Source organism: Peromyscus eremicus, chromosome 4 (assembly GCF_949786415.1).
Source record: "Peromyscus eremicus chromosome 4, PerEre_H2_v1, whole genome shotgun sequence".
Lineage (NCBI taxonomy): Eukaryota > Metazoa > Chordata > Mammalia > Rodentia > Cricetidae > Peromyscus > Peromyscus eremicus.
Window position 1 is genome coordinate 35,978,518 of NC_081419.1, and position 23,022 is coordinate 36,001,539.

Here is a 23,022-nt window from a genome sequence, read left to right on the forward strand (position 1 = left end):
CTCCAGGCACACAGTGTTAGGGTGCTTCTCGAGGCTGCTTCTGCGCTTGCACATGTACAGTTAGTAGTGTTTATAGATTGCCTGTTATTCAATTAACAGCCGGGCTGGTCATATCAACTCACTGCAGACCTGCCTTTTCCCTGCCAGAGATTGTACTCGGGTTATCAACTTACACAGGCTTGGCTGTCTTCCAGCTGTTTAATTAGAGTGTCACACGCCTTGCTTTTTCTAGTTTCATTAGTTTATAAATGTAATATGGTATCTTATTTCTGTGATTAACACTTCATTCCAGCAGGTTAAACACGCTGCTAGAGAAGTATTGATTTCTGACACTGTTTCCTTGTACCCATTTAGGTATTTTCACATGGTTCTTTGGGATTTTTTTTTTTTTGAGAGTGGTAAGCATGAGAGAGAACACCCCGAAATGCATACCTAAATGACTAATGCCAAGCAGAATCACATGCTTAGGCTTAATTGTCCCTTCCTGTGGCTTTCATTTTTTATTAATTTTAAAACAAACACTTATCTTGCCAAGGATATGAGAGGAAAAGTATTTATTATAATCTGAAACAATCACTTTGAGTTTTTCTGTTTTCAAGGAGCTGTGATAAGCTCTGTTCACCTTTACTATTTCTATTTTATTCTTCAGATCATAGAGTAAACCAAGTGATTTATTGACGGTATAATAGAAATGAATTTGATAGGGTCTCCCTATCTAGCATGGCCTGGAACTTTCTGTATAGACCAGGCTGATTTCCAGTTCAGAGACCTACCTGCTTCTGTCTCCTGAGTGCTGGGTTTAAAAGTGTACACCACTGCTCCCAGTTATCTGTTTATTATTTTTTAGCCAGGGTCTCATTTTGTAGCCCAGGCTAGTCTTGAATTCATGGTAGTTCTGTCTCAACCTCTCAAGTACAAGGATTCCATGCTGGAGACACCACTCTGGGCTGCTCAGAGAACCATATTAGTATTCCAGCAAATATTTTATAACTTTTACTTGGCACATTTAGAATGCTGAGAGATCTCTGAATCATTGCTGCTAAAGACAAGCAACACGATGAGGAAGAGATGGAAGAGTAATGAAGTCTTGCTTACCTGTGGGAAGAGAATGAGTCTGAGTTCTAAGACACCAAAGCTCCAATTTGCTATGTTTTCCACAGATTTTCTCCTTTGGACGCTTTGGCAGTTCTCAGTCACTACCTTCTCTTGGTTACAAATGTATATAATAGGACCAGTTTCAGAATAATAATTTGAGAGGAAGTGTCTTAGTTCGGGTTTCTATTGCTGTGAAGAGACACCATGACCATGGCAACTCTTATACAGGATTTTTTTTTTTTTTTTTTTTTTTTTTTGAGACAGTGTTTCTCTGTGTAGCCCTAGCTGTTCTGGACGTCTCTCTGTAGACCAGGTTGGCCTGGAACTCATAGAGTTTCACCTGCCTTTTCCCAAGTGCTGGGATTAAAGGTGTGCACCACCACTGCTCTGCTCAAAGGAAAACATTTAATTGAGGCTTGCTTACAGTTTCAGAGGTTTTGTTCGTTATCGGTATGTTGGGTAGCAGGCAGGCAGGCAGACGTGGCACTGGAGAAGGAGCTGAGAGTTCTACATCTTGATCCATTGGTAGCAGAATCAACTGTGTGTTACACTGACCGTAGCTTGAGCAAAGTCACAACTCCTAATAGTGCCACTCTCTTTGGAGACCTTTTTTTTTTTTTTTCAAACCACTCCATATAACTATTTTTCATTTCTTTGATCTCACGAGGCTAGTAAGAAAGGGGGATTGTTTAGGTATGAAAGTACATTTTTCTGAGCATAGCAAGTTACTCAAATGTCAGTGGGTGGCTGTGTCTTAGAGATGAAGGCAAGGTAGTTTTGATGTGACCAGCCATCTTGGTGATCTAATGGGATCAGCCTGCCTGTGTTCTAGGGAGCTTTTAGAGACATGCATGTTAGCTATTTAAATGAACTGCAATTTCACTTCCTTAGTTACCTAAATCACATTTCCGAAGAGTAGCTGCTGCCTGCTGCTGCAGTTGGCTAGTCAATTAGACCGTGCCAATAGCAGACTTTTCCCACATTGCAAAAACAGTTGCAGAACTGTCCTGCTCATCAGAGTCAAGAGCATTTAAATATTGTAGAGAAGGAAATGCTCAGGGTTAATGGAGTCCCTGAATTGAGGGAGGAGGTTCCAACTCATCATCTTCTAAAGCAGGAATTCAGATAGGAGAAGGCAGAAGTGGTTAATTTAGTGATTGAGCTATGACTTAGGTAGATGTTAATCCTCTTTGTTCCACCACCTCTAAGGATTCTTGCCCTGTCCCTAGGACTGTTTCCTTCCTGGTTACAGCATGGCTGCGGAGCTTGCAGAAAATGAGAAAACATGTCGGTGACTCGTTAGCCCAACTGTCCATCTCCCCTAGAATCTCCTCCTTTACTGAACTTTCATTTGGCTTTGCTTCACACTTGTGCAAGGTTTATATGTTGCTTAAATAGATCATCAAGGGAGATGTCTGTCAGCTTCAGTTAGCTGCCATGTCTTTTCCTTGAAAGTGAGAATTAATGTTTCTGTGTTTAGTTGTTCTGTACTCCCTGGACAGAGCACATAGCTGCAGCTGTGAGCTTGAGCCAACATTGCTGAGTTTTCGTGGTAGTGGGCTACAGACTACAAACTTTTTTGAGCAAATAACATTTTGAGTAATCCATAAGAATTATTGTGTCAAGTTTGGGGGGGTGGGCAGACAGAGGGTAGGTAGGTAGGTAGGTAGATAGATGGATGGATGGATGGATGATAGATAGATAGATAGATAGATAGATAGATAGATAGATAGATAGATAGGGAGATAACTTGACTTTACTCTGGCTTAGTAATGTAAAAGTCCTGTAAGCCATACAGAATACTTCATATTTCAAGTAAATTTTTATTATCCTTAAAGTGTATCTTAATAATTTAATTCTCCATCTGATAAATTTTCTTTTTTATTTTTTTGTCTTGTTTTCAATCTATATTACCTCCTTTTTTTTTAAACTTAGATTGTATTTTTTTGAGTATTTTATACATGAGTATAGTAAGTGCATTATGCTACCCCATTCTTCCTTGAATGCCTGTGTACCTTACCCACTCCCTCTCAAAATGATGACATCTTCGTGATAAAAATTTCAAGCTAAAAAAGCAAATACTAAGATACAGAGTGTAAAGAACTTTCCTGGTTGTGAACTCTTTCTTCTTGATGATGAGTCTGAGGACCAGTGCCAGGAGTAAGGATGGAGGTGAGATTAATCTGTTGACTGTTTTCCTCCACGCTCCTTCATGAGTGATCTCCTTGAGTATCTCAGGTTCCTCTTTTTTTTTTTTTTTTTTTTTTTTGGTTTTTTGAGACAGGGTTTCTCTGTGTAGCTTTGCGCCTTTCCTGGAACTCACTTGGTAGCCCAAGCTGGCCTCGAACTCACAGAGATCCACCTGGCTCTGCCTCCTGAGTGCTGGGATTAAAGGCGTGCGCCACCACCGCCCGGCAGGTTCCTCTTTTTCAGACAGTATAGCCTTGGGTGTGTGTTGTGTTTGTCCATTAGCGTGGAAGTGGTGAATCCTTGGCCAGATAACTGCTTTGCATGTGCTTCACATTTATTCTGGAACCCCCAATTTTCCCTAAAATACTTAAGAATTTAGTCATGGAGCTTCAAGATTTTAATCCAGATTCCTGATCAGTGTGGCTACCAAGGGAATTTCGCAGACACGGGAGGGACTGACTGTGCACGGATCACAGTGACATTGGAGGTGGTTTGGTTGTTTTATTTTTGACTCTGAGAGCTGTGTAAACGCTAATGGAAATAATAGCAATGCCCTAGTTAGGTATTTTATAGAGATTAAAGCGCTTTACACTATTTATGCTAAAAAATGTTGAGACTTGTAGAACTCTGTGAAGCTGGGTTACCCAGGCCACAGAAATCTCAGGATCTATTTGAGAAAACAGATGGCTCACAGAGACTGGAGTAGTAATCAGGGAGCCTGCATGGGACTGACCTAGGCCATCTACACATGGTTGTATAGCCTGGTGTTCTTGTGGGACTCCTAACAGTGGGGGTGAGGGCTGTCTCTGACATTTTTGCTGACGTTAGGGACCCTTTTCCTCCTAGTAGGTTGCCTTGTCCAGCCTTAATATGAGGGTTTGTGCTTAGTGTTATTGTAACTTGTTATTGCTGTGTGGTTGATATTCCCGGGAGGCCTGCCCTTTCCTGAAGGGAAATGGAAGAATGGATCTGGGGAAGAGGGGAGGCGGAGGGGAGAGACTTGGAGGAGAGGAGGGAGGGGAAACTGCAGTCGGGATATAGTATATGAGAGAAGAATAAATAAATGAAGTTTTTTACACACACACACACACACACACACACACACACACACACACACACACGTACCAGAGGGCTAGACCTGGGGCAGAGTCCTGGCATAAGGGCTCATGTTCTTGCTTCCCTTGATCCAGCGGAGCTGTTGGACGTCCATTCCCTCTTTCAGAGCCGTCATTTGAAGACCGGCCCTTAGTCAACGACATTAAACTATGGCACATTTGCTTTAGTTGAATTAATCTTTACCGGAAAGCTAATTCGTGTTTGAAACAGGATCTATGTAACCACTACTGGCCTGAAACTTAATATGTAGTCCAGGCTGGCCTCTAACTTGTGGTAATCTCCCTGCCTCAGCTTCCTAAGTAAGGATTACAGGTGTCCCTGCCCTGATGGTAGACACCACTGATCTGTGTCCCTCACCCATTGTTAGATCAATAATAAATGCTTTTCAGCAGTTCTCTGATTGCTTGGTATCAGTAATAGTATTTTGCCAAAGATAAGAGAGAATGATTTTATAGCATCTTGAACACTGAGGGAGCTTTCACACCTCACAAGTATTACATGGCTACTGGGAGGAGCCAATGTGCCCATCTCTGGGTCAGTTACAGAGGCTAGGGTTGAGAAGAGAACAGAGAATAGAAATTGTCAGCAGTTGAGGGACACCTCAGTTTGAGGAGTAAAGCCAGAAAGAACCAAGTTTGATGCTGTCATGAAGATCTTTGTAATTCTGGAGGAGAGAGCCAGGTTTCTTCTAGAAGGAAATGTACTAGTTTATAATGTCTTCTTTTCTCTTGATGGTAATCTTTTTTCCCTGTTGGGGTTCGTGACATTGGCTTCTGTGGCTTTCTCTTTGACACCTTTGCTTGTGGTCTCCAGGTCCTTTGCTCCCTCAAGCAAATTATTTTTGTGCCGCAGACTTCCCACCTTCATAGTTAGTTGTTCCACTTCAGGTTACTTTCTCTGCCCTCACCTGTGCCGCTATACTCCTGCTGAATGCTTTCCTACGCATTCCTACTTTTGTGAAAATGTTTTTGATTTCTACCAGTGAGAAGAGGGGATGTCCTGGCAGCATGGAGTGGTATCCGGCCCCTTGTCATTGATCCCAACTCTGCAGACACTCAGTCCATCTCCCGAAATCACGTTGTTGAAGTCAGTGAGAGCGGCCTCATCACAATAGCAGGTATTGGGGGTGGTGGTGGTGGTGACTCATTCTTTGGATTGTCCCCCTTCACTCTCATGAATGAGTATTTTGATTTTATGATTCCTAGTAGAACCTTTTTGCCAAATTTCCTGCCAAGAGGTGACTGTTGTCATTATTGGTAACTGGTTAATTATCAGAAAAATTCAGAATGCCAGCTTAAGAGCTTAACAATCTCTCTCATAGGTGGGAAGTGGACGACGTATCGCTCAATGGCAGAAGACGCTGTGAATGCAGCTATCAAGGTTCACAACCTGAAGGCAGGACCGTGTCGGACAGTTGGGCTGTTCCTCCAAGGAGGCAAAGATTGGAGCCCCACACTCTACATCAGGCTGGTCCAGGACTATGGACTTGAGAGTGAGGTTTGTGTGCATTGCCATACTACCTTGCTTTGATGCCGAGATCACATTCAGTAGCCATGGTGTGGCCTCTCTGATTCAGAGTGACCTTTTGCTCTGCTTGTCACTCTTGTGTTCCGCAAAAGAAAACAAGAAAAGATGGCCCAACTTTATTATAGTCGCCTAAAGCGATGAACGTTGGTTTCTCTTTGAAATCTGCAATTTATTTGGTTGGTTCCTAGTGTACAAATTCCCCCCACTTCTTGAGTGTGAGAAGGGCTGTTCCTCAGGAGGGCCAACATGAGGCTGAAACTTCATCTGTCACTGATCAGGTACTGCATGAATGCCGAGTCAGCGCTGGCCTAAGCATTCCGAACCCAAGTGGTTTCCTCCTACAAAGTCCGGACCTAACCTTCCCTGAGGACTATTAGTTACAGGCTGTGAGAAAGCTGACATTAGAAGGATGTAGTGTTGTTTTGTTCTGTACCTTAACGGAATGACTCCCGAGTGCCCGTCTAATGCAGTGTTGTTTCTGTAGGTGGCACAGCATCTTGCCGCCACCTATGGCGACAAGGCTTTCGAGGTGGCCAAAATGGCAAGTGTGACTGGAAAGCGATGGCCTGTTGTTGGGGTGCGTCTTGTGTCAGAATTTCCATACATCGAAGCAGAGGTATGTGGTGGTCACAGGAACTGCGCTCTGCCATTCACCTGGTCGTTCTGTCTTTAGCAATTACGGACTGCTAAGTTTTTAAAGCACACATGTCAGCCAAAATCTGGAGTAAAGTCTCTGGCTTTCACAAACCTTTCACAGTGATGTTGGTAATGGTAACAGTATGAATGCAAATTCCAGAGTTCGTTCAGAGAATCACAAGTCTGCAAATTTGGTTAGGTTGTCTCAGAACTCATAGCTCTTTTAAGTTCGCATCCCTTCTTCCATCTTGACTGGTTCCTTGTCCTCCTGTTTTGATAATTTCTTAGAGATTTGTCTTATTTCTCAGCGTGCTTTCTGATGCTATGAAAGCAGAGACCATGCTTTGTATATTTGTAATTCCTTATGCCTTAAGTCAGTGTCCCGTAAGCTCCACTTGGTGGTCCCCGAGGCAGAAAACTTGACAGCCTAAGGAGCTGACACTGTAACTTTTCTGTCCTCATTGCTTGCATAGTCAGCCATGAAAACGAATGTTTCCACTATGCGTTAGCAAAGAGAAGTGATTCCTGTGGCTGGTGGGAGATGATGCAGTTTGCATGCCTGTGCCTCGTTCTCTTTAGAAGAAGGCATTCGCTCTTATCCAGCTCACCCCATTTTCCAGCCTACTGTGGTAGGCAGACGAAGGGCTTGTGCTGTGCCATAAGCGTGCCTGCGTCTGATGGAGAACCCAAGCAGCTAGAGAAAAATATCAGCTTTTCGTAAAGCATTTTTTAAAAAAATTTAAAACTGGACTATTTTAAAAAAGAGTCAAACTAGCAATTTTTCTTTAATTTAGGTGAAATATGGGATTAAAGAATATGCCTGCACTGCAGTTGACATGATTTCACGTCGCACTCGCCTAGCCTTTCTCAATGTCCAGGCTGCAGAGGAAGCGCTGCCCAAGATTGTTGAATTAATGGGCAGAGAACTGAACTGGAGTGAGGCTAAGAAACAGGTACTGTATAAAAGTCTTTATGACCACAGTTCCATTTATAAACGTGTAACAGCCTGGTCTGTTTGTAAAGGATTGCATAACTTTTGATGATGGTTTTAGGTTTCCTGCTAACGTCTGTATATACATTTTTAATATTGCTAGGTTTTAAGAAAATGAAAGATACTCATAGGATAATTTTGTTGTTATAGAAATCTAGAGAATGCTTTTTTAATCCCTGGTCATAATTCCTGGGAAAGAAAGATATGAATAACGGTTGGGTGCAGCCTTTTCTAAGTCTCATTGAAAACACTCTTAGAACATGATTAGTAGAATTTCTGCTCTTGATAATCCTTTGATAAGAATAGTGGTTTCACTGCCTGACCACAAAGGGCTTATTATTTGTATCACTTAATATTTTGAAAGATGAGAGACCTTTACAATATGAAGAAAGACCAAAGTACCATTTGATGTCTTATATTTATTACCAAATTAAAAAAATAATTCCAGAGATGCCTGGATATGCATGAGGGCATAAACATATACACACATACACACATATATAAACCCACGCCCTTCCGCTCCCCCCCCCCACACCTGGGCTTGTGGTAATAAATAGAAAATCATCTTCTCCTTCTCCTTCCTTTTTCCTCCTTCCTTCCTCCTTCTTTCTCCTCCTTCTTTCTTCTTCCTTCTCCTTCTTCCTCCTCCTTTCTTCTAACCCAAACTATTTTCATTTTTATGTGCAGAGGGATCACATTACTTTCAAATACTGAAAAAATATCTTCTTCATTTACTGAACTCTGTTCTTTCTTTAACTGAATCTGTACAACTTTCTGTGATATGTCCCTGTTTAACTCTGGACGAACTCACCAAGGATATCCACACTGCATGACACGATACACTTGTCAGCTCGTGGTGCTCACTTTATTTGGCCAGGTAGTTACATTTGGCACAGTTGATTCAACGCTCCCTCTTGAATTGAGAGAGTTTGCAATGTAGTCCAGGCTGGCTTTGAGGTCTCCATACTGCTTTTACCTCTGAGGTACTACGATAGTAGGTATATCCATCAACCCTGGTTTGAATCCTTTTTTATACTCAGGAAGAATATTTCTTTTGAGTGTCTTCATGGCTCCTTCAGGTGCTGTCCCTAGAGCCCTCTCCACATCTTAACAGCTCATTGCCCCTCAGTTGCTCAGGTCTCAACTTTAGCATCACACTTCGTGTATTCACTCATATCTTGTCTAAAGCCACTCAATCTTCCTGTAATCATCTTCACATCATGATTGAGACTCACCCTTTCTTATCGCATTCATTATTGTCACCTTGATATAGGCTACTGGTATGTCTCATGATCATTGAACTGGCTTTGGGGATTTTATGAGAAAATAATCCATACTTACCATTGGATATATCCAGAAGCCATAGCAGAATGTACATTTTTAAATTGGCTTTTGATATATTAGATACATTTGGATATATTAGATATGATCATCAAGGACTTAATGCTGGTAGGTGGGGCAAGTGACTCTGACTGAGATTAGGCTAGGGACACTGCAAAGTATAGAAACTGGAGGAATAAGGAATTGTATAGAAGAACTAGAAAAGAATAGGTACTAAGGTTGGGGGAGTTTTAAGAGGACTAAGAGAGCTGTGACTCAGAGGATAACAGTACATTAGGACTACTGCAACAGAATACTGCTAGTGGGATGCTTCAGATAGCAAACATTCATTTCTCAAAATCATTTCTTTACTTTCTAACATGAAGTCTAGGATCAAGGCACCAGTGGGTCTCCCCACCTTTTATGGTTCACGGACAGAAGGCTCCTTGGCATATTCACATGTCTAGTGAATGAGCATTATCGAGCATGCGTTGATGATGCCCACAGGATTGGGCCTATAGCCTAACTAACCTTCAAGTGCTCATATTATGATGTAGATCCTAAAGGTGGAATTCCTGGGAAAGTGGGAGAAAGGGTAGGTTCATAGGCTTAAGTTTAGTCCATTATAGTCATGTATGGGATTGCAGGCATGTACTGTCATGTTCAGCTGCAAAGGGGTGTCCTTTACCCAAATTTTATAATTGAGAAAGCAGACTCAGTTTCTATAAGCACTAAACTGTAGAGCTGGGTTCAAAACCTGTCCCCTGACCCTCTCCTGCTGCCTCCATACTGCCTTATAACTCTCCCAGTTTTTGAGTCTTAGCTTTTCATGGAGACAACACAAGAATGTCACTGCCTACCATTTTTCTCTGTAGAAGAATTGGGGATATATGTTCTTATAAAAATTATGGTTGGAATGATTAGATAGGCGCATATTTTGTGCTAAGAGGTAGGAAAGAGAAAATTCTAAAAACCGGTTGTGCTTAACATTTCCAGGTAAACTGGGACTTAACTTGATTTCAAACTTTGCGAGTAGACAGACATTCTTAGGAGCACTCCTAATCTCTTTAAAGTAACAAAGACTAAACAGCTAAAGATATTATTCAGTTTCTGAGGCACAGCAGCTTAATGAGAACAGTGGACAGTCTGGAGAGCACAAAAGAGAAGGAAAAAAGAATTAAAAGGTTAGAAAGTTGTACTTCTGAGAAAAGGTTAAAAGCTTTGGGATTATTTAACCTGCAAAAGCGAAAGAGGAACAGGGTGATAAATAACTCTGCATAGATGAATTGTGTTGTTTCTACGGTCAATACCTAATGAGTGACCCGTATACTGAGCATAGTGCCAAGTAGTTTAGGGGAATAATAAATAGCTCATAGTTTCAGGGACCTTGAACTCTAACTGGGTGGATACCGCACATGCCTATGTCAGAAACGCATGTGTATTTTCAAAGTTTACAGATTGTCTTAGAGACGTCGTTCTTCAAGACTGAAAGTCAGCTAACATGGAAGACTAGAGTAGCACTCTCTGTTGAGTTGGGGGGTGATCGAGGAACAGGAAAGGACACGAAGGGAAGTGCCATTGCCAAACTGTGTACTCCTGGTGGTGAATTAATGTGTGGGAGAAGATGACTCCATGGGCAAGCAAGGGGACTTGGCGTCACATAAATAAAAGAAACTTCCATATAAGGCACATTTTTATTTTCATTGTGAGACTTTAAATTTCAAATTTAAAACAGACAGAAGACATAGTCAAATAGGAGGTGACTCTCCATAAGTTTTATTCCAGTCAGGGAATGCAATACCAATTTCAAAAAGCAGAAAGCAAATACGTCTTTGTGATCTAGGAACGGTCTTCATATTGATCATGACTGATTTTCTAAATTATGTTCATTAATTTTGTTATGTTCACTAAGTTTATTATCATTTAGCAGGAAGTGTGGGCTATGGGAGGCTCATAAAGGGTCACTAAGGAAAAATGTTTCATACATGTCATTTTCATATTAGAGTAAGGATTAGATCAGGAAAATGCTATAGAGGATGTGTGTGTGTGTGTGTGTGTGTGTGTGTGTGTGTGTGTGTGTGTGTGTATGGAAGTTCCATAAAGCATTTCATACAGCTTCATGAATCTTTGCGAAACCAGTAGTTTTGTAGCTAAATCGCCAGTTTGGACCTCTGAAGAGGTCTCTGACAGCAGGTTGTAAGCACTCTGTCCCTTTGACCTGATCTTTGTTTCCAGCATTTATGTTACAGTGCTAATGCTATGCTTCTTTGGTGTGCCAATAAGCAGAGAAGTAAATGGATATTTGACGACAACATGAAATACTAGCCCAAAGTGTACCAAATGGTAATTCTTGTACTAAGTTAGGCGAACTTCCTTTATTCAAGCTAGGTTTGATGGGCCTTAGCAGTATAGCACACATGAAAAAGAAGAGTGACTTCAGTTGACTGTGACTGCCAATCAGTTAACAGTGGGCCATGATTGTCCCCTACTTAATGTATTCTATAGTCGTGTTAATGTAGGTTATGAAACTAGAGAGATGGAATTGATTTCTGCTCCGTCTAGGTACTTTCACATCTCCCTAGGAACTGTTTTGTTCTGACAGTTGGATTATATGATAGAATTTGTGGTCTAGAAGAAAGCATCCAACATGGCATAGGGCTTTCAAGTCATGCTTCTGCTGAAGTTCTTGGCTAACAAATCTCTAAGGAGTAAAGTACTTGACGCCGCTTTCAGTATGTGACGTATGATACAGAAACATAATAGGTTGGTTCTAGTGTAGCAAAGTCTTGGTCATCCCAAGCTAGCTGGAAGAGTTGGAAGGAGGTGCATTGAATCTCAACATAAAATAGGCACACCATCCTTTCATGGGCCACTTTGAGTAAAGTGATTTAGACAGACACCTTGGCTTCTATTTGCATGATCTATAAATGAATGGAAACACGAAGTTAGGGAACACATTGAGAGAGACATAGATGGAAAGATTTCTTCACTCTTTGAAACATCATGGTTATTTGGTGGAGTGTGGATGAACTTCATAAGCAGTGATGGAATATGAATTGAGTAAGAGGTCGTCATTGGAGGGAAGACTCAGAGGCAGCATGTCCAAGGACATGAATTTGAGAATAGTGTATGTCAAATGACTGGAAATGACTGATCAAACAAGAAAATCCATGTTACAACCACGACTGGAGAATTTTCTTAGGTGAAGAGAGAAGTCTGCCAGTGTAGAATGCCATTGGAGATAGAGACTTCATGTTTTATTTAACCACACAAATGTTGATGTAGATACATTTTTCGTTTTTAAATTCATCATTATGTAGCATTCATGATGTTTTATTTCTTTTGCTGCATCTATTTCTGAAGAGAAAGGAGATAGGAAAGGAATAATCTCAAAAACAGCTTGTCTTCCGAAGAAAACAGAGTGCCAAGCCTTGGTATTGCCATTGTCCACACGGTGATGTAGTTTCTCAGGCCTTGCTTCATGGGCATTTCAGTTTCACATTCAATATTTGGGGCCTGCTGAGTTTGTAACATTGTTTGATGTGAAGTTGAGATTGAAGATATATATATTTGCTTGGCTGGGTCATAGTGCTTGACAACCTCTCAGTGGTTTAGGTGACTCGGCTATTAAGAGGGCTTGTAGAACACCCCACCCTCACCCTGGGCAGCTCACAACTTGTGTCACTCCAGCCCCAGGGAATCTGATGCCCTCTTCTGGACACCTTGGGCACCCCACACATGCATATACTTCCCACACATATAGGTGTAAATAAAAATATAATATTAATAAATGTTAAAATCAATCTCAGTGGCTTAACACAGCCCCTTTGCACGTTTGTTTTTGTGACATGTTCTCTCTATGTAGCCCTTGCTATCGTGGAACTCCATATGTAGATCAAGATGGCCTCAAACTCACAGAGATTTACCTGCCTCTGCCTACCTTAGCCCGGTGATCAAAGGTGTGTGCCACCATACCCAGCTCAGCCAGTATTTGATGTTTTTCCTTCATGTCTAGATTGACTTGTGTCTGTCTAAACCATGGTTATTCTGAGGGAACAGGAACAAGAGAGATAGTGAAAGCCAGGATTTCTCTTTTGAAGCTGTCTCTCAAAAGTGCAGTATCTTGTGTCTATTCATGTTCTACTGGCCAAAGTAAGTCACATGGCCAAAGCTCGTAAAAGTGGCGTTAAGAAATATATATGCATGGGGGAAGGGTGTATGTGTGTGTGTGTGTGTGTGTGTGTGTGTGTGTGTGTGCGTGCATGTGCATGCACATATTTATTTATACATGTGAGGAAGTTACTAACAGTATACACTATAGTATAGTCACTTGAGGTACTGAGACGAGAGTGACAGAATGAGAGCTAAGGGCAGTGCTTGTTGCAGTAGCTGACTGGGGATACTGAAAGCAGTGAGAATGACTGGAGAGCAGGCCATGATGTCTATGTTGCTGTCACAGGCCCCTGACAGAACTTCCGCATAGCTCACCATACATAGGCACTGCAAGCCACGGTAGAGGAGATATTCAAACCCTATATATTTTACTCTTCTTTTCTTATCATCAGGCTTTAGGAATTCACTCTTCTTGTAGAATTTGATAGTCAGGAGCACACAAGAGTACACTACCGTAAAAAGAAACATCAGCGCTACAACGTTTAGAACAGGAATCCTTATATTGTGGGGAGGCAGTCAAACACAGGCGGTGTGACATGCTCTCTGACATTTAAGAAAAGATGAACTGAGCCCAAGGCCCCCCCGGATGGTCCCTGGAGCCAGACAGAGGTCAGGGAAGAATCAGAAAATGCAGGTGGGCCTACCAGGTGTGTGAGGTTACAGCCATATTCTGTATCTGAGCATATTAGACTGTGTCTTAAGTTGCCCAACTAGAAGGAGTGCTAGTATTTCACTAGAACTGCGTGCTGGTTCAGTGAGAATCAGTTTTGGGTGAAAAAAGAGAGAGAGAGAAAAGTCAATAGCTCCTGCAAGTCTGTGAACTCTATGTATGTGTCTTTTCTTTTTCAGGAAGAACTTGAAATAGCCACCAAGTTTCTGTACTATGAAATGGGCTCTAAGTCTCGATCAGAACAATTCACGGATCGTACTGAAATCAGCCTGATGCCTTCAGACATCGATAGGTACCTCTCACAGCTCTTCCTCCTCCTCCTGCACCTCCTCTTCCACATCCTCATCCTCTTTCTCCTCCCTCTTTTATGGAAGTCTGTTTGCATTATTCAATTTTGTGTTGCAGGTATACAAAGAGATTTCATAAGTTTGATGCAGACGAAAAGGGCTTTATTACCATTGTTGATGTTCAGCGTGTACTAGAGGTAATACATGGGTTTCCTTTGTTATTATTATCAGCTTTAGTATAAAAGGATATAAAGATACTATTTGTTAGCATTTTCACAAGTCATATTTTTTTAACTTTTGCATAGTCTAGTCATATTAGAAGACGGCTACACATTATTTTTAGTTAAACCTCATTCCTCTGTTGCTTTTCTGTCTAGAGTATCAATGTGCAAGTAGATGAAAATGCACTACATGAAATGCTCAGGGAAGTGGATTTGAACAAAAATGGACAAGTTGAGCTCAATGAATTTCTGCAGGTGAGTTGTGATGAGACAGATGCATTTGTCTTTGCATTTGCTTGTCCCCATCCTACGAATGGGATTCTTAAATCTACTCAGTAATCACTTCATCCTGAACATGTAGCCAGAGCCAGCAACAGTTGATCTGTCTGCCCTTGAGGATGAGGCTCTGTTAGTGCCTGCTCCTCTTCCTTCTCTTTATAAGAGGTATCAGTTTTCTTGGCTATTTAGATTAAATCCAAGTTAATTGTGGCTTACAGAATTGCACAAGAAGTATGCTTTTTTTTTTTTTTTGGTTTTTCGAGACAGTGTTTCTCTGTGTAGCTTTGCGCCTTTCCTGGAACTCACTTTGGAGACCAGGCTGGCCTCGAACTCACAGAGATCCGCCTGCCTCTGCCTCCCGAGTGCTGGGATTAAAGGCATGCGCCACCACCGCCCGGCTAAGAAGTATGCTTTTTAAAGAATGATGCCATGGAATATAATGGCTGGACCATTGCTACACTGAGAAGCAACATAGTACTTCTAGTATGGAAAGTCATTGTTTTTTTTTTTTTTTTTTTTTTTTAAATAAGAGAGATTATAATCTATAGTTTCATTTATTGAAGAATCATATTTACTTAAGAATGTAATTATTCAATTCTTATATTTTGATAAACCAGAAAAGCAAATGAGAAGAAAGGTATGGTCTGGAGTCAAGATGGCAAATTTAAACATTTCCATTTCTGATGTTTAAGTAACCAAAGTTTCAATTGTTCAATCATTATAACCGCAAAAGAAATACAGTTTGTTACTGTAACTTCCTACTAGATGCTCTGCATACTGGATGCTTCTCAGTTGAGTTCTGTAAAGGAAAGAAATTCAATACTTTATCCCTAGCTGTCCATAGGACTCTGCTCATTTGAAGAATGCACTGCTTTCCAGGCAGCCAGGTTGTTTTCTGTAGTGTTTCTTGGGCAGGTATTTCAAGTGAATGCCAGGTCTTGCTTGCACCGTGGCAATGATGAATGCTGAACATGAAATAAATTAATGCTGGGATTTTGGTCAATGTCAGCCCTTTCTTCACTGTGTCAAGTTAAACAAACAAGATCAAGGCAAAGGAAATGGTAATTGTCTCTCTAGAGATGAGCTGCAGATAAGAGCATTGTTGAATCTAAATGCAGAAATTTTTCACAGGTTGTGGCCAGCATGACAAAAAGAATGTTTAGTTCTTTAACTAGCTGTTTGACTAAATGCAAACTTTAAATCGCATTTGAGATTTATGGTTAGGAATTAGAAAACATTTAATGCCTCTTTTTGTATAGTTTTTCTGGGGAATATTTTATTGTCTCAGAATTTTCGAGAACTCTTCTTCAAAGGAACAGCTTATGCTTCATTTCCTGTGTTTTGTAAATAAACAGCAGCATTTTGACTTGAAAATCTCAGGGTTCTAGAAACAATAAGAACCTAATTTAATAGATGTGCTGTGTGGCTTGGTTTTAAGTAACTTTCTTGAATGCAGTAGAGTTAAGCACATAGAAAATAATTTAAACCACCTGCAGGTTTTCTTGTAGAGTTTTTAAATAATTGAGTATTTCCTGTCCATTTCTAAATGAATGCAACCATTCATGCCTTCAGTAAATACACAGCATAATTTCCAAGTTATAAAACACTGGCTCCCTTTCTTATGAAAACTAGTCACACCTAGATATTATTTTTTCTTGCAATATGGTTTTCAGATACACATAATACTTAACGAAAAATTTTAGTTTGTTGAGGTTGGTCCAGGAAACACTGTTGGTGGCTGAGAGAGATGCCCATCTTTGACAGTTGTTACCTCTGATAAATTCCAAAGGTCTCCCAGAATCAGAAAACAATAAACAGAAAATTGTTCTGTCTTTAGATGCCAGCAGTCCTTGGATAAAATATTTCTCAGATGGAAAGCGTGTTTGCAACATTTGATTGTTTAATGAAATATTGTCCTTTTCTGAATATGAGGAGCCCACATTTATCCTGTTAAGGGTCTGCTTTTGGATATGGGTGTACATTTTCAGTCATTATAATGGGAGGATCACTATAGAGACTGCCTGGTTGTAGGACTTTGTTTCAAGTCTGAGCTTAATGACACTTGTGCATGTAGGAGTCCATCTCTCATAAGTAGTCACTTGTGAAGCAGCTTTGAATAAGGTTAGGAGATTCAGATCCAGCCCTTGGGCTCATGCCCAGGCCTCCCATGTGGAGCACTTTTTCAAAATGTATCTCTTCCACAGGCTAAAACCCTAACTCTGAAATATTTTAAATATTTTCATATGTACCTTTAAAAAAAAATAACTAACTCTATTGAGTACATTTTTTTTTAAATAGAAGAAACTAGATCAAGAGAAGTCAACAGTTCAATATTGATGTGAAGGAAGGAGCGAGCCTTATACTAAGAATTGTAAGATGCTTTCTAGATTAAAGGCCTTTGTCTACTCCCTGCATGCAATTTTAGAACTAATTCTAATTTATTTATTGGATAAAAATGAATTAGCTAAAATCTAGGTAGTATAGTACTTTCATTCTTAGGGAAGATCTCTCATTCCATTTTCAATGACTGATATATAAATTTGTTTAAAAAGACTAAGGAATTTGAATTTAGAAGACTTGAAGTTGTCAAGTACAGTAACACTGAAAAATCATAATTAAATGTAGGAGGTCATGGTTTGTCTTTGCTCTATCCCTGAGATTCCTTTTTAGGATTTAAAAATAGAATTCAAGATCCAATATTTGAAGTTAACTTTTTTAAAAAGTGACCCAAATAGCACATTACGGGCAAAGATGTTCATTAAATCTGCTTTTAGGGTAGCCTGATCTACTTAGCAGGTGCCGTCTCTGTCAGCAGTGTGAAACGTTTCCTTTTGAACTGTTCAAAAAGTTGAGTGTGTGCTCTGCATCTGATGGAGCGTTTCAGTTTGCCTCTGCCTGGCACGGTGGGAACGGGTAGGTGCTAAGAGTAGTGAAAGCCGGCCCGCTTGCTGAGTGTGTCCTGTATTTTCTTTTAAAGCTCATGAGTGCAGTTCAGAAAGGAAGGGTTTCTGGAAGCCGGCTTGCCATCCTGATGAAAACTGCTGAAGAGAACTTGGACCGAAGAGTTCCAATTCCTGTGGATCGTAGTTGTGGAGGATTGTGAGTCTGACCAGTAAATCCACAGCCAACAATCATAGGACAGCAAGTACCATGTACCAACCAGAGATGACTTAAACCACTCTTAATAGTGGCTATGGTAGCGTGTTTTTTTAAAAAGAAAACACTGGAAAACATTCCAAAACTTTTAAGATGTTGGTGTATTTGCCAACTTAATCTGCCAATCCTTTATTTGTATTTTCCATTCAGTCTAGCTTCTAAAAAGTGTTTTTCTCATTTTTTAGTGCACATTGATTTAACGTTTTGTATCCATTTTGTAACCTGCCAGACTTGACTCTGCCTTTCCAACCATTCACTCAAATCAGTTTTAATGGCAGACCCCGCAGGATTGGAAAGAAGCTGGAAAATGTTGTGAGCACCCAGAGCTCCGGAACTTGAACTTGTAGACAGCATTTTTTTTCTTCTTCTTAGAAAAGTCTTTGACCTGTTGACATGGCCATGTTTTGGGAGACTTCTCAGCCCTTTCTTGCTACCTCCCCTTCCAAGCAACACTGCACCCTTTTCTGTCTAGAGTAACACTGGTTAATCTGGAGAGGGAAGACAAAGTTTCAGTCTGGTTGAGATTTGGTTACATTTCTAAAAGAAAAGCTCTGAACGCTTCCAGGATCACAGGAGAAAGATAAAGACAGCATTGACATTTGCCGGGAGGTAGTGAGAGTTGCTTCTCAACAGTTCATTTTTTTCCCCAGGCACTGCTGGCTTTCTTTGACTATTATAGTTGCCAGAAAAAAAATCCTTGCTTTTTTTACTTTCAAACCAGCATTTGAGTGGCAAGTTGGATATAATGGGATGAGACCAAATCTTTCCATTCCTTCAGGGAGTAATGATAAAACACAGTTTTCAATCCCACAAGTCCTGAGTCTTGCAGCGTGTGGTATTGTCAGGCCTGTTCTTGTTGGGGTGGGCAATAGTCTTAGTATTTGCAAAGGGACAGTAAGAAAGAATTGGGCAGACTTTAGTTAACTTTAATTATAAAATTAAAATAAGGCATCCCACTTTAATATCCAAAGACAGTGTGCTTGCCGAAAGCCTTTCTCTTTGTGTACTCAATGGGAAAATTCTGATTCTACCAAAAATAAAAAAATAAATAAAATAAAATAAATCAAAGGAAGATAACACACACACACACACCCAAAAATCAAAACTGACTGTGCACTGAGCTAAAAAAATAATGCACCTAACAGAGATGCCAGTTGGAGGATGCTTCTGTTATATTCTGTTGGCATTATAACTAGTAATCTTAATATTTATTAAATGTGCTCCCTTTCCTGAAGCTACCAATAATTGGTTTTCTGTGCATCCTAGGAAGCGGAGCCCTTGTTCCATACTTCTCTCCTGGCAGGCTTTGTTGTGCAGACTATGTCCTGGCTCTGTGAGCTGGTACAGAAAGCACCTTCCTCTGTGCTGCTGTTTCTGCTTATACTATGCCTTTCTGCCTCGTTCAGTATGGGTTATGAGTCCGCATATCGTAATATGAACTGGGAAGTTCACTTACAGAGCCCCCTGCCCTCCAACATGCAGAAACTGTAGGGAGAGACAGCCCAACTCATTTTGTTATTAAACAAAGTTTAGATACTTTACTTATGTAGGGTAACCTGACACAGAGCAAGTGATGTCACAGCAGGTGCCACTGAAGTTTTTCTTTCAAAGCGTGAACATTTTACACAAGTTTTTATTATTATGTTTTTAGTAAATGGGATCACGTGGATTTTCAATTGAGTATTTTTCTATCATGACAATAAAATTCACTTTATACCTAGTGACATTAAGTTGGCAGAAAAGCTGTCCTTTAAGACATCCCAAATGACATATCACAGTATTCTACATCTGTACTCCCCTCCTCTCTCTCTCTTTCTCTTTCTTTCTAGTTAGATCAAGATAATGATGGCTTGTATCACCCCTGATTCTCTTACAGTAGGGACTGGGCTTAGAATGTGACTTGCTCAGGCCGATCTGTGTTTGGAAAGCAGGTCTTGTTTGTACATGCTTTGCTATGAATGAAGTTCCTTTAAGGACAAAGAGAAGTGCACTTTTCTTCATTTGAGCATATCTGCTTTGGCTTCAAAATCTGCTTGTTCGGAGACACCCTCCTTCACCAATCCCAGAGACTCGTTTTGGAAATGAACTACTTTCATGACATTCCTGTAAATAAAGCACCCCAGCTTTTGCATTTTCCTGTGAGTTCCTCATTGAACCTGGACAGTTTGTTTTTTTTTTTTTAATTCCAATTTAAGCAAAGGAGAAAGGAAATAGGGGAACAACCCCCTTTAAAACACAAACTCATCCAGAGAATAAAACATTTTTTTCTTTTCATATAAACCTGGTATTTGTTGACTCTGTTCGGGTGTGGGATTGGGTGTGTGGGGATTGCCTTTTATTATCAAGTGATTTATTTCAAGAGCCTCAGAGGGGATTCAGGTGAAGGAATTGCATCTGTGCTGGAGGGCTGTGTAGACTCCTTTAACTAGCCTTCGCCTCTGTCATAATAACAGTGATAATGCTGGATTACTTGTTTAGCTAAGCTTGTCTGCCTCATATCCATCATGCTGCATATTCTTGCTCTCAATCTGTTTGTACTGAGTGTAACTTCAGATTTCTGCCATCAAGTGCATGCTTTGTACTCTGCCTTAGTTTATGGCTTGATTTTTGTCAATTTCAAAATATGTACAACAAAAATGTTCATTCTGATTTTAACTCAATACAGCATAGGGATTGTCACTGATTTTTTTTTCTTTACCTCTTTTTTTTATGCATTTGTAAAAAGGTCTTTTGCATATGAATGTAATCACATATCGATGTCACTGATGCTGTAGACTTTCACTGCACTTTACTCTAGGGAGTAAAAAAGCCCTACTATGTTTTAAAAGAATATCAAGTCTTAGTCCAGTACTGGAGTGGACATACTCACTGCATGCTCTCATACTGTCACACTTTTCTGTATTGTGTTTGGGTTATTGTTCTAGACTGGACTGTTAAATGCTGTGTTTGAGGCTGGGTTGTCATTTTTATAACTGTCTTGGTATTTTATCACCATTATTTATTACTTTTGATATACAGAATGAGCTGCATGCATTTGTAGAGCAATAAGAAGATGTATTTAATGTGCCTTGTTTTTAACTGAGTAAGAGCCGAAAGCGTAAATCAATAAAGCTGATTAAAATGGTCCATTTGCTGGCATCTCCCTGTTGCTTGTTGGTCAGACAAATAACTTTAATTATTGTTGAAGTTTTGAAAAGTTTGAAGATATTTTCAGAAACTGTATTTTAAATGACACACATTAATTCTTTTACATTAGAATCTTGTCATTTTATGTCAAGTGAAGTGTCTGTATAGACAGATCTTATTTTATGAGACTACCAAAATTATTTATTAATTTGTTGCTTCAGTTTTACGTGACCCTAGTCTACATTTATGCCATTACAACTCAATAGAATTCCTTTCCTCTCTCTCTCTCTCTCTCTCTCCCCCCTCTTTTTTTTTTTTTTGGTTGAGCAGAAGCTCTCAGCCTCCACGTTTCCAGGCATGCTGATGAATTTTATCATAACTAAAATCAATAGAAATGAATGGGAAAGATTACATAATCCATTTTGATCATCTTACATGTCAAGTTAGTGCAGGGTTGCCAAGCGTTGATAAATGCTCTGACAGAAAAAAAATGCTATATATTTTCATTGTCAGTGACTCAGTAGAGCTGTTATCAGTTTAGCACTGGCCAATTTTCTAATGCCCGTGTTATTTTATAGGTTTTAATTTGCACATGTACAGGGAGTGCTTTCTCCATCTGTGGTGGAGAAGTGCTACCTCCAGGTTGAGCGGGCTCGGAGGCATTTGTGAGTTTCTTATAGTCCCTCGAAACTGTATCCCAAGCAAAGGTGCCCTCCCAGACAGGCCTTGGACAATACACCATTTGTTCAGTGTCTGGAAGAAAATACAAAGCAGCTCAAAACGTTTTCCATTGATCTAGCTCATGCAATTTGATAGCACTTAAATAAAATTTGTCAAAATAGTGTTCCTGGATTTCAAAATATGTAAAATTGACGGTCACTTAAAAAAAAAAAAAAAAAAAGAAACATGATACTGGCCTCGATATTTTGCGGTTTTTGTCAACAGTCCACTGTCACTGGTGTCACATCGCATCTGATGACATTTGACTTATGAAGAAAAGAAGCAACAGGAGTTTTAAATTGATCTGGCACCCTCGTAATGAGACAAGTTCTGTATGGGAGGCAGAAATGATGAGCCTTTTATGCCTGTACTTTGTATTTTAGGTCTCTAATTAGCTACCTAACTTGTGAAATGCAGGAACAGAACATGATGTATGTAAGCCTTGAAGATGCCACAGACAGCCCCAAAGGCCCTGTGCTAAAAGGTGCAGTGCAAAAATCAGTCGCCGTCTTTCCATCTCTTAAGTACCTGCTCAGGAACTGATGTGATCTAAGAAAAACACTGCCCTAGCAGAGCCATCAGGACCACCCCTGTTCTCCACATTTGGCATTGAATCCTTTGCTAAGCACATGTCACCACCAGAAGTGTTCACGTTGTAGTTACTTGAGCCTAGGGGAGGGTTGTGTGATGCCTTCTTTAGGAAGGTACTGGATTGTATTTCAGTGGAATCAGGGGAGGATTGAAATGTATAGAATGTGCCTTGGATGCTAGTGTATGGCACATGGTACAGCTGGTTTGTTCTACAAGCTTCTGAGCCTTTGCAGATCCACTGCCATGCGTCTTAAGCAAGGCATCCCCGCACTCATCTACCAGGTAAATGGCTCCTGTAGGGCAGTGTGCATTTGCTTCTTCAGCAGCAGCTGCTAGCTTTCTTTCATTGTATCAAAGAGTGGGGAAGTGGGCCATCGCGCGTGTGTGCGCGCACACACACATACATACACAACACACACACACACACACACACACACACACACACACACGCCTGTAGCCCTCATCCTCAACGTTCTTTGTTAGCTTTTAGCATACCCTATACAATTGGGTCTAATTTTTATTAGCTTTTTCTTTAACTCCAATTTAGACTTACTTGATTTTGTTTGTTTAAATAATCTAAATGTAATAAACTCAATTAACATAACACTATTCTTTCACCTGACCTCAGTGCCCTCTTTTAAACGAGGTCTTCTGCCCTTACTCGCCCCTTCCCCCAAGGGTTAGAGTAAACAGCCACTCCCTTCATATGTTGCTAGTTAGATTTTCTCACCATTCCTTCACTATCCCGTTTTTTTTCCCTCCATCCCCATCATTAATTGATTTACAATTCATTTTTATGCATATGGAGTTTTTCCTATCCAAGTTAAGAAGCTGTAAATCTTAGATCCATTGAAATGACAGTGAGAAATATTTCATTTTATCTCATGAATCATTTGCCATCCTTATTGCAGAAAAATGGCAAAA

The 23,022-nt window shown here is 40.3% G+C and overlaps 1 protein-coding gene across 4 annotated transcripts in view; it reads left to right on the forward strand.

The window, feature by feature from the left end:
- Gpd2 (glycerol-3-phosphate dehydrogenase 2) overlaps positions 1-19,792 on the forward strand; it is a 142,754-nt gene extending 122,962 nt beyond the window's left edge. For all 4 annotated transcript variants that reach the window (XM_059260482.1, XM_059260479.1, XM_059260480.1 and 1 more), the window contains exons 10-17: positions 5,384-5,518; positions 5,723-5,898; positions 6,413-6,544; positions 7,359-7,517; positions 13,898-14,010; positions 14,124-14,202; positions 14,383-14,481; positions 17,483-19,792. In XM_059260482.1, the coding sequence (XP_059116465.1) occupies positions 5,384-5,518; positions 5,723-5,898; positions 6,413-6,544; positions 7,359-7,517; positions 13,898-14,010; positions 14,124-14,202; positions 14,383-14,481; positions 17,483-17,608 (1,019 nt within the window). In that variant the 3' untranslated portion in view covers positions 17,609-19,792. The remainder of the gene's footprint in view (positions 1-5,383; positions 5,519-5,722; positions 5,899-6,412; positions 6,545-7,358; positions 7,518-13,897; positions 14,011-14,123; positions 14,203-14,382; positions 14,482-17,482) is intronic.
- Positions 19,793-23,022: the final 3,230 nt, after the last annotated feature.